This window comes from Petaurus breviceps, unplaced genomic scaffold, assembly GCF_028583685.1.
Source record: "Petaurus breviceps papuanus isolate PSGF00001 unplaced genomic scaffold, PetGlider_PUasm1.0 90702, whole genome shotgun sequence".
NCBI classification, from domain to species: domain Eukaryota; kingdom Metazoa; phylum Chordata; class Mammalia; order Diprotodontia; family Petauridae; genus Petaurus; species Petaurus breviceps.
This window is the reverse complement of record NW_027187317.1, coordinates 9332580-9345359: the sequence shown is the minus strand read 5'-3', so window position 1 is coordinate 9345359 and position 12780 is coordinate 9332580. Positions and strand designations below refer to the sequence as shown.

At 37.2% G+C, this 12780-nt stretch overlaps 1 protein-coding gene across 6 annotated transcripts in view; it reads right to left on the bottom strand.

Moving 5' to 3' along the window:
- Positions 1-12780, bottom strand: part of PTPN14 (protein tyrosine phosphatase non-receptor type 14) — a 267307-nt gene that overhangs the window by 87573 nt on the left and 166954 nt on the right. For all 6 annotated transcript variants that reach the window (XM_069066059.1, XM_069066058.1, XM_069066063.1 and 3 more), the window contains one exon: positions 1409-1506. In XM_069066059.1, the coding sequence (XP_068922160.1) occupies positions 1409-1506 (98 nt within the window). The remainder of the gene's footprint in view (positions 1-1408; positions 1507-12780) is intronic.

The window sequence follows — 12780 nt, the reverse complement described above, 5'->3', positions numbered from 1 at the left end:
CACACACACACACACACACACACACACACACACACACACACACACACACCCATGCACATTTTGGCACACAGCCAAAAATTATTGGGGGATTAGGGTAGGCGAAAGGAAGAGAGAAAGAAGAGAAAAAGTGAGCAGGAAGAAAGGAAAGCAGAAACCAGCCAGAAGAGGCAAAGAAAGAAAAAGAGAAAAAGTTGCATAGGAAAGAAAGTAGTAGAATACCATGACTATGATCTCAATTGAGTAGCATACCTGTGTTCATGGCGCATAGGCCTGAGCTAGGTTGTCAACATTCATATTTAAATTCTTTTTTGTTCTCTCAATCTAGTTTGTATACATACACCTTTATAAAATTCCTGAGAAGACAGTCATTCACATGCCACTGTGACTGGAGCTAATGTCTCCAGTTTCCTATCAGCTTAACAGGGTAGAGATACTTTGAAATACTAACCTAAGAGCAACTCAAGAGACTCATGGGACTGGACAAGATACCCAAGAGTGAACACTAAGCCCAAGAGAATTCCAAAAGGGCTTTGATGGTGAAGTACAGAAAGTCATGACTAATCATGGATTGGAAGCTTTCTAACCTTAAGATTCAAATTCAGTTCTGTATTTGGAATGAGGTTCAATACACAATTTCCATTCTTGAAAATTAATGTCCAAAATTCAGGATGCCCCAGACAGTAATAAATGAGCTACTGATGGACTCATTCTTGCATATTAATTCTACTTAAATATAATAACTAAAAAAGAAAGCTTGTTTTAAAAAAAACAATTAAAAGGGAATATTACATACTCATTTTCAAATTTGGCTTAAACAAAGATAAAAAGCAAGTTATCATTCAACAGAGTAAAGCATCTATGTTTTTATATACAGAGGCAACAAAATTTTGATCCATCTACATGGGACAGACTGAAATACAAATCTACCCTATTATGTGTCTATCTTCTTGCGTAACAGTCATATGTTTCTGTTTATCTCTGTAATTAGCCTAGAGGAAATTACACTTTAATGTTTAATGGCCATCAAACTTAAATTATCATAAGCCCACAAAACACAAGACATAGAATAAGCACAAGAAAATGGGCCACAGACACTGAAATGAAACTTTAATTAATGGCAGGATGAAAGCTGTGAGTTTTCCAAATTCAAGGAAGATTACAAAAGCAAAATTGATTTTCAAAAGTTCTAGAAAATTCTTTCCCCCAAAGTCAGAGCCCTAACTTTTCCCTTTTAGCCTCGCTTAACTTAGGAGATTGTATGGGAAGGAAGAATGACTTGGGAAGGGGTATGTGAGCTTTTTTTCTACCACTAGAAATCCAGAAAAACAAAACCATTAAAAAATAAAAAATAAACTATGATTTCAGCCATAGTGTACCATGTGCAGTGGGTTAATTGACTGGACCTTACCTTGGACAGCTAAGCCAGCTAGTCGGATCCCCTGTTCCAGGGTAGATCGCAAGCGTCCATCCAGGACATCTTTTTTGACTTGTAGGTAATACTGATACCTGTATATAGGAAGAACAAGAACAGAGAACCATAAGAATGCACACTTGGCACCTAAGCCAAGCAACGGAGGGGCTTTTGGACATAAAACTTTTGTGTACACAACAGCATTGACGACATTGATAAAATGCCTCCCTCTTGGTTTATCAGTGCAGGAGATGAATAAGAGCCTTGCCAGTATTTATCTGTGTTTGATGTGGCAGGTGCCACATCTTGTTCATTCTCACCTGGAGAATATTCTCATCCAGTCATCTGCTTGTACACCAGCAGGCTGAAATGTTGATAAGAGCCAGTTCTCCACAACAGACTAAGAAAGCAAAATACTTTTCTACACCTGGTCACCCACAACGCTAAAGATTGCCAGAACCAGAGTCAACAATGAGGAGAATAGATTCCTGGATAAAAGCTGAAAGCAGCATGGACTTTTTTTTTCTTTACTAAAACACCACAGGGGAGGCTACAGACAATTATCTGGCCTTTACAACCATAATCAACAATAATACAGTTTAGATCTATATTATCAGTGCAAATCTACAATGCAATTCTATTCTACACAGATTTATTGAGTACCTATGATTGCAATCTACTTCTTAAAAGCCAAGGTAAAGACACACTATTTGGAACAATATAGCTTCAAACCACCTACCTGCATAAGGGTGGTAATCTAATGCAATCATACATCTTCTGTCTCCCAACAGCATACCCCAGACAGACAAAGGAATGTGCTGCTAGACAACAGCAAGCCTCAGACTAGACCACTGATCTCAGAAGCCAAGTATGGTGCTTTATTTTTCTTTGCCATTATAAATGGCCTCTTAGAACGACTCAACACTCAGCAATCTCCTTACACCATGTGTTCCCTCCCTAGCACCACACCTTCTAATACTTATCCCTCTTCTTTTTCACATTTCCTTCACTTTGCCTATACACATCCCCAGCTATGGTTCTCCAGCATCAATGCCTAGTAACAACCAACATTCTATCCCCTTTGAACAATTACATATTAAGGAACTCTCAATAAAGATGTATAAGTAGTAGGCCAAATCCCATGGTCTATTCTAAGAACAGAAAGAGGAAGAAAGAGTCTCCCTTGGGACCTTATTTACTATGAATCATACTTCAAATGGTGCCATTACCCATTACTATGGTGTTTGAGATAAATGACCATCATTCTTTTTTTTTATTTTTTTTGGAGGGGGGGAGGGCAGGATACTTGGGGTTAAGTGACTTGCCCAAGGTCACATGGCTAGGGGTGCGTGTGTGTGTGCGCATGTGTGCGTGTGTGTGTTGTGTCTGAGGCCAGTTTTGAACTCAGGTCCTCCTGACTGCTGGGCCGGTACTCTATTCACTGTGCCACCTAGCTGCCCCATGATCACCACTCTTAAGAACTATGTATAACCCTTCAATTTCTTCTCCCACATGCCCAGTGCATTAACCTAAATAAAGGAAACAGAAGAGGTACTAAGTGGATTTGTGGGAGGGAGAGGGGAACACACAGTCTCAACTGTCAGATGGGCAAGGAATACAATACTTTTAAATTCTACTTAACTGATATGTAACTAAGGATTCTCTTTTTTCACCTCTCTAAAAACTACATATTCTAGTTGAAAGAAGAGAGCAAAAGCTCTGAATTTATTAAGCATCTGGGTTAGGTGCTAGAAATACAAATGCAAACCATATAGTCCCCTGCCCTCAAGGAACTTACATTTTTGGGGAGAGATACAACATATTCAGAGGCAAGGAAATAAAACTAAATAGGTATTAAAATAATTTGTAAAATACAAAGAAATATGGGGAGGCATACTAACATATGAAAATAATTTGACTTTAAAAAAAAAAGAAGCAGCATTTCAGCAGATCCTCAAAGGGAGTCGGGGTTCCAAGAGGTGGGAGTGAGCAGGATATGAAGGAGCAACCAGTGGAGAGATCCCACTTACAATATTCGCTACCTGCATGACCATAAGCAAATGACTGAACTTCCTGGATTTCAGTTTCTTCACTTATACAATGACAGAATTGGAATTGACAGCTTCTATGAGATGCCTTCTAACTCTAAAGCTAAGATCCTAAAAGCCAGGAAGAGAGAGGATGCCTATTTGGTTGGATCACAGAGTTCATCAATGGAATTAATGAGTAACCAGTCTGGAAAAATAGTCTGGAACCAAACTGTAAAGGGTTTTAAGGGCCAAGAATTGAAATTGCATAATTTATAATTACTTTTATTGGTTGTTTGTCATAGAATCTCAGATCTGGAAGGGACTTCAAAAGCTATCAGCACATGCCCACTCAAAACTGAGTAAGACTCAATAATATACCTTATAGGTCTTCATCCAAGCTTCTACTTGAACACATTAAGTGCGAGGTAACCTATTACCTCTTAAAGGCACTCACTTACTTTTAGATAATTCTAGTTGTTAAGAAGTTTTTCCATTAAGTCTAAATAAGCCTCCCTAGAATTTCCATCCATTGTTCTTAGTTTTTAACATTGGGCCCCCAAAAAAACCCTCAAAAACCATCTAACTCCTATGTCAAAAGACAGTCCTTCATATTCTTGAAACAGCTATGATGTGATCCTAAGTCTTCTCTTCCTCAGGCTAAACAACCTCAGTGTGTCGACCTTTCATCATGTGACATTCTCTTCACCAACCTGGCTGTCTTCTTCTGTATATTCCCTAATTTATCAATGCCTTTTTGTAAATGTGGCACCAAAAACCAAATACAATACTCCAAATGTAATTTGACCACATGAAGACGTTGTGAGAGTTCACATACCTGGCCCTGAATTACATACTTCTCTTAATGCAGTCCAAGATTGCATTAGCTTTATTTATTGCCACTGCACGCTATTGACTGATTTTTTTCTTCTTTATGTATTTAAATATTTGTATTTGCTGATGAAAGTTAAAAGTGAATTCTGATTAAAATTTTATCAAATTTGTATGAGAGAGAGACAGAGACAGAGAGAAACGAAGAGAGCATTCTCTCTTCCCGAAAACACTGAGATTAATTTGATTTCTCAGTCCCCATCCCCATCCCCCCCTCTCTTTGGAAGAGATTTCTTCATCTGATCTCACTGAACTTTATACTTCTCTTATTCATCTATGTTCTAATTTATAGCACATGTCTTATCAAAAAGACTACTAGACTATAAACTTTTTTTTTAACTATACTTTTTTTTTGGAGGGGGAAGGTAGGGCAATTGGGGTTAAGTGACTTGCCCAAGGTCACATGGCTAGGTTTTTGCATGTGTATGTGTGTTAAGTGTCTAAGGCCGGATTTGAACTCAGGTCCTTCTGACTCCAGGGCTGGCGCTCTATTCACTGCACCACCTAGCCGCCCCTAGACTATAAACTTCTTAAGGGTAGGGGCCATCTCTTATTTACCTTTGTAAATACTGAAACATCAGTACAATGCCCTGCAGTAAATAATAAATAAAAATAATAAAGGTTTATAAAAAGGATGAATTATTTTCCATAATTAAGTAGCTTCTATAAAACAAGGAGAAATCAGGTGCATAATATTTCTGCGGTAACTTCCAGTTTTAGCATTCTAGGATTATTTTACTAACCTTGTCGTCTTATTATTTTATATACACCCTTTGGCTCCTAGAAAAGTCATGTCGGGTAAAGTGGTCTGTCATATCCTCCACCACCAACACTAACCACCAACCAACTGCCAAAGATAGGAAACTCTACCCAGAACCCCAGGAATAGCAGCACCCCCCCTAAACCATGGGTCCACACCCATCATCCAGAAAGTAACCCTTGTGGCGATGGGATCTGGGAACTGCCTGTGTAGGTGCTGCTGCTTTCCTCCTGCCCCCTTCCCAACAGCCATAGCTAATAAAAAAAATCAAGAAATTGTTTTAACATGTAATTAGGGGAAAAAATAAAATATATTTAAATACAAAAAAAACAGGAAAAGAAAGTTTTCGTCACCTAAGTTCTTGATACCAACAAATTGCTCAACAGTAGAAAAAGATATGGTTTTATCAATAGAAACAATATGAAGGTGCTTTACCCCTATACCCTAAGGTCTTTCCATCTAACCTGAAGCTAAAATCTGTTGTATACATTGTCTCTTCATATTAGAATATAAACTCCTTGAGAGGAGGAACTGTCTTGGTTTTCAACTTGTATCACCAGTACAACACAATGCTTTGCACATAGTAAGTGTTCGATAATTTTTTTTCATTTCTCCCTTTCTCTCTTCATGTATGTACGTATATGTATATGTCTGTAACAACTAATATACAAGACAGAACAGAGAACAGCTGCCCAATTTGACCTGAATATTAAACTCCCAATGCTACTCTCCCCAAGTCAACCCTATGGCCCACCCACCTATCACCAACTCCCATAATGCACTTACCATTGACATGTACATGAGTTGGCAGCTATGTGGCATGGTAGAGAGCACTGGATCTGTAGTCAGGAAGACCTAAGTTCATACCTAGCCTTAGGCACTTACTGGCTGTGGAAAAATCATTTAACTTCTGTCTGCCTCAGTTTCTTCATCTATAAAAAGGAGATGATAATAGGCCTGACCTCTCAGGGTTGTTGTGAGAATCAAATGAGATAATATTTGTGAAATGCTAAGCACAGCACTTAGTACCCATAAGCACTATATAAATGTTAGCAATTATTATCTATTATTCATACAACAGCTCTATGTTTTTACTCAGCAATGAATTCCTGTACACTTTCCTCTGGTCTTAAATTCTCAGAGAGTAAAGATTCTGTTTGCCATAAGGATTACATGGTATTGTCCAAATTCCTATTAAATTACAAAGTTAATGAATGTTTCATTTTGATAAAAGAACAAATTGTTCTGATAATTCAACTGGCAGCTTCAATCTGTGAATGAGTATGTTTCTCATAGTCAACTGGAAGTTGACCTTAGAGTCAGAAGACCTGAGTTAGAGTTTTGCTTCTAACAGTGACTGGTTTAAATAGTTAAGTGCTTACTAGATGTATATCAATTGACGAACCCATCCTAGCTCTGCAATAACAGGCAAGTCATTTAATATCTCTGTGTCCCATGACATCCTCTAATATTATTAGTTACAGAAGAGTTGCTATATTAGTGGAGTAAATTCCCATACCAATGCCCCATACCAATCAAATCATGGACAGATGGAGAGATAACTGATACGCACATATATAATATTATATACACACACATATGTACATATACATACACTTATACACACACATATATATATATATATACATACATACAAATACACACAGACAGATATATATGTGGATTTTCCCCTGGTATATATTATACACAAATCTCTCCTTTGCCCCCAAGGCATTGTGAGAGTTTCTGGAGGAGATTGTTGTTGTTAGGTTGTTTACTTGTGTCCAACTCTACACAAACTGAATGGACCAACTCCAAGGGTTTTTCTTGGGAAAGATAATGGAGTGGTTTGCCATTTCCTTTTCCAGTCTGTCCCCAATTTATAAATTAGGAAAGGGAAACAGGGGTTAAGAGACTTGCACAAAGTCACACTGCTAGTAATTATCTAAAGTCTAATTTGAACTCAGATCTTCCTGACTCTAGGACCAGGGCTCTATCTACTGTACAACCTAGCAGCCCCATCTGGAGAAGAATCAAGGATAAACTGACTTAGCTTCTGACATTAAGTCAGAGTTTAGTACTAGGGGATTAGATATGTACACACACACATACACACACACATATATATTTAGACTAGAATAGATTTCAGAGGATATCTAGTTCAATAGTCACACTTTAAAGATCAGAAAATACAAATTAGAACAAATACAAAGATGAGAAAATACAAGTTACAAATTAGAATTACATATAAGTAAATAGGAGCATAAATTGTCAGGCCAATAAGAAGATGTAGCCTCTTCAAAAGCTTCAAAGAAAAATATGAACTGGTTACAGGCCATAGAGGAGCTTAAGAAGGATTCTGAAAACCAAATAAGAGAAGTGGAGGAAAAATTGGGAAGAGAAAAGAGAATGATGCAAGAAAATCATGAAAGGAGAGTCAACAACCTGACTGAAGAAAATAACACCTTAAAAAAAAAGACTAACTCAAATGGCAAAATAGGCTCAAAAAGCCAATGAGGAGAAGAAAGACTTAAAGAGTCAAATTTGCCAGATGGAAAAAAGAATCTTAAAAGCTCACTGAAGAGAATCATTCCTTCAGAATTAGATTGAAGGAAATGGAATCTAGTGACTTTATGAGAAATCAAGATGCTATTAAACAGATCCAAACAAATGAAAAAATAGAAGGCAAGGTGAAATATCTCATTGGGAAAATCACTGACCTGGAAAATAGATCCAGGAGAAATCATTTTAAAATTATTGGACTAACTGAAAGCCATGATCAAAAAAAGAACCTAGAAATCATCCTTCAAGAAATTCTCAAGGAAAATTGCCCTGATGTTTTAGAACCAGAGGGCAAAATAGAGGTTGAAAGAATCCATCAATCACCTCTTGAAAAATATCCCAAAAAGAAAACTCCTAGAAATATTATAGCCAGGATCCAGAGTTCCCAGATCAAGGAGAAAATATTACAAGCAGCCAAGAAGAAACAATTTGAATACTGTGGAAACACAATCAGGATAACACAGGATCTGTCAGCTTCTACATTGAGGGATTGAAGGGCTTGGAGTATGATATTCCGGAGGTCAAAGAAGCTGGGATTAAAACCAAGAATCACCAGATTGATTATCATGTTTCAGGGGGAAATATGGTCATTCAATGGAATAGAGGACTTTCAAGCATTCTTGATGAAAAAACCAGAGTTGAATAGAAAATCTGACATTCAGATATAAGAAGCAAGAGAAGCATGAGAAAGTAAACAGGGAAAAGAAATCATAAGGAACTTATCAAAGTTGAACTATTTACATTCCTACATGGAAAAACGATAATTGTAACTTATGAAACTTTTCTCGGTATGAGAATAGTTGAAGGGAATAGAAATGTGTGTGTATATATATATATATATGTCTATATAGGAGGTTATACGGGCATATGAATATATATGTGAGTGTGTGTATATATGTGTACAGGTATACATAGACAGGGGGCACAGGACCAATTGAACAGGAAGGGATGATACTTAAAAGGTGAAATTGAGAGGTGAGAGAGAAATATAATGAGAGGAGATGGGGAAAGACAGGGGCAAATTATCTCATATAGAAGAGGTAAGGGAAAATTGTTACAATGGAGGGGAAGAACAGGAAGGCAAAAGGGAATGGGTCAACCTTACTCTCATTAAATTTGGCTTAGGGAGGGAATGACATACATACTAAATAGGGTATCTCACCCTATAGGAGAGTAAGGGGTAAGGGGATGAGAGGGGAGGTGATGGAGGGGAGGGCAGATTGGGGGGAGGGAAGTTAGAAGCACACACTTTTGAAAAGTGACAAGGTCAAAGTAGAGAATAGAACAAGTCGGGGGGCAGTATAGGATAGAGGGAAATATAATCAGTCTTTCACAATATATCCATATATATATATATATATATATATATATATATATATATTACATGCAACTGGGAAATGAGATATACAGGCATTGGGGTGCAGAAATCCATCTTGCCCTACTAGAAAGTTGGAGGGGGATGGGAGAGGATATAGGAGAGAGTAGATTGGGGGGGGGGTTTACAATGGGATCACTGTTTTGGGGTGGTGGGTAGGGGAAGACAGGGAAAAATTTGGAACTAAAAATCTTGTGGAAATGAATGATGTAAACTAAAAATAAACATAAAATTTAATTTAAAAAAAAAGATGATGATGTAGCCTCTTCAGTCATCTTAGGGAACAAGAAAGCATTAAAAAAAAAAAGCAGACATGTTGAAGTCAGGTTTTCAATGCTGAATCTAAATAACCAAAGCAAAGGAATCTGGCATTGTTTACACCCAAACTTGCCTCCAAAAGCCATTTTTTTGTTTTGTCCTTCCCTTTAGCAGAGTCCCAACCAGTCATATGTTTAAATGTTTTTCCTGGAATTGAGTTAACATTGTTTAAAGGTGTCCCTTATTAAATGTGCCTGCTATTTCCCTTTCTCTTTCTTAGGGGAAAGAAGGGTGAAAACAAGTCTGAAGAAAATGGTCTTGGTAGGCCTATGGATCCAGTCACTCCAATTAGCAAACATGAAACCTGGAAAATTAATGGTTTACATTTGTTCCACTGCTTCAAGAAGTTTAGACACTGTCAATGACAAGAAAGCCTCTTGCATGAATAGCTGAATTTGTCAGCAGCAATTCAGCTGTGTTCAATATAATAACCTAATGCGTCATATTAGTCAAATCACTAAATCTGGGGTAAGAGAGAGTTCAGATTTTTCTTGCATTTCAAACTTAACATGATGTCATCTCTCCTGTTTCTTTTACATACCTTTTTTTTTTTTTTTTGCCTTTTGGAGGGCAATTGGGGTTAAGTAACTTGCCCAAGGTTACACGGCTAGTTTTTTTTTTTTTGTGTGGGTTTTACGTGTCTGAGGCTGGAACCGAACTTGGGTCCTCCTGACTCGAGAGCCAGAGCTCTTACTCACTGCGCCACCTAGCCACCCCTACATACCTTTCTTTATAACATTTTCCATTTTTATCACCAACCCAAGTCTTTGCTCCATGAGAAGCAGAAAATGTAATGTAGTGATATTAAATTATCAGAGAAAAGACCTGCATAATGACTTGGAAAATCATAAATTAACATTATCTATGTTGAATTTTTATTTATTTTGCCAAGCATTTTCAAATTACACTTTGATCTGGTTTGGCTAGAGTGGTAGATAGAGTCAAAAAGATCGGGGTTTGCCTGCTAGGTCCATATGCCAAAGACATTAAAAAAAAAAAAAGAAAAGGATCTATTTATACAAAATACTTGAAGCAGGTCTTTTTTGTGGTGATTAAAAATTGGAAATTGAAAGGATGTTCATCAATTGGGGAATGACTAAACAAGCTGTGTCATATAATTGTGATAGAATATTATTATGCTATAAGAAATGACAAGTAGAATGATTTCAGAAAACCCTGGAAAGAGTTACATGAACTGATGCAAAGTGAAGTGAGCAGAACAAGGAGAACATTTTACACAGTAATAGCAATATTATACAATGAGGACCTATAAATGACAGCTATTCTCAGCAATACGATGATCCAAGACAATCCCAAAGGGCTAATGATGAAGCATGCTAACCTCTTCCAGAGAAAGAACTGATACTGTTTGAATACAGATTGAAGCATGCTATTTTTCACTTTCATTCTTCTTTCTTATTCGAGTCTTGTACAAAATTACTAATATGGAAATGTTTTACATGATTGCATATGTACAACCTGTATCAGACTGCTTACTATTTCAGGAAGCAGAAGCAGGGCAGGACAGAATTTGAACTAAAAAAAATGTTTAAAACATTAAAAAATTGTTTTAACATTAACAGGGGGAAGGGAAGAACAGTGGTATATTGTTAATATTTCCATAATTCAAAGACATAAGTGAGGATATCTGGTTGTGAGTTTAAGGAAAAATTTCAGCAACAACCTGCTCTAACAGAATGAAACATTAGAATTATTCTCTCCAAGGATCTCAAAAAATCAAGTCACTCTAGGTATAGTTACTGAGAAAAGTCATAGTCCTTTTGAAGAGTTTTTTTATCTAAAGGAAAGATAAGCTTATTGATTTAATTTCCCAAAGTTATTTGTAAGGTTAATTTCCCAAGGAGATACAAGGAAAAACTTCCTGACCATTGAGATTGTCAAACATCATCAAATGAGATATTTGCACAGCTCTTAATACAGTGTCTGGTAAACAGTGGCACTTAATAAATGCTTTTTTTTCCCTTTTTATATTTTGCTTGGTTATTGAGGGATGCTGGAAAATATTCTCTTCAAGTTTCATCTAATTGGAATGTTTTTGTCTAAAACTAAGAAAAGATAAAGTCTCAGGATTCTTTTCTTGCCCTATGAATATCAAAAGTAAGAAATGTCACAAGAAGTCAAACCAATTTACATGGGAGTCTATCTCTAAAGAGAAACACAAGGACATGGTTTCTCAAATAACTAGGTAACTGATTTCTATGACAAAGTCCTCCAAAATCAAGAACTTGCCTTGACTCAGACTTCCCTTTAATAATACATTAGAGTTCTATTATTAATTTATTCATCTAAACCCTATTACATCTATTTCTGGCCCCTGACTCTCAATAGTACCCAGGACCATGCTATGGAGCAGAAGGAAGAGGCAACCATATTTCTTCCTGACAATGATTGCCAAGCCTGGTCAATGATCACTGTCTTTTCTAGGGAAGACTTAAAAGCCCCATGATTGTGACATTCATGGATGTTCCTCAAAGATCGGTATCTGGTTGGTGGGAAAGATGGGAAATGAGGAATCAAACAAGACTCACTTGGTTGATGCTAATGGTTATTCTTAATTGCTTAATTTGCGGACCATCCAAGACTCTTGGTTTCCCCCCTTTTGGCATTTTACTGCTCATAAACATCTCTCCTAGAGACTAGGGAGAAAGGCTGGGGTAAGGAAAGAAGATAGAGCAAGTCTGTGTACTTTACCCACTTGTTAAATGGGAGGAGGGCTGTAGAGATGCCTATGGGACCACATGGCCCAGCGCAGAAGACAACAAAAGAAGCAATTTTAAATCTTAGGTCACTCACTAAACATATCAACCTTAAGGAAACCACATTCCATCGTTTCCAGGGGATGTTTAATGGTTACAAAACCTGATGATTAACCCCACTGTCCATGTCTGCCACAACCAGATGAACAATGCCTGGAAAGGCAGAGAACCCAACCAAACCATTGGCTTGCTTCCTCCTCTGACTGTCCACCCTCAACATCTCAGAGAGTTGTTTGGACATTAGAAACTCTCAAATAAAAGTTCTAGGAACAAAGGTAGTTTGATTGATGCCTTAAAAAGATAAAAATGGATATACTATTTAGAAACATTCTACTCTAACACTTAGTCTTTTGTACTTGTCTCACACACTTACTGAAAGGTGTTCAGTTTTGTTTTGTTTTTTAATCCTGGCTAGAGTTAACAGACAATTAAATCACTGCACTGGATCCATACAGTCAACATACCTGTGATTATGCAAAGGTACGAATCATCTAGGAAAAAAGGACAGAGAAAATCTAAAATCTCGCAATGACAACCTTTCCGTGTCTTATTTTTTTTCCTACCACTCTACTGCAGACCACAAGCAGTCATCTTGTTGGGGCTTGCATGGTTCACACACACACACACACACACACACACACACACACACACACACACAC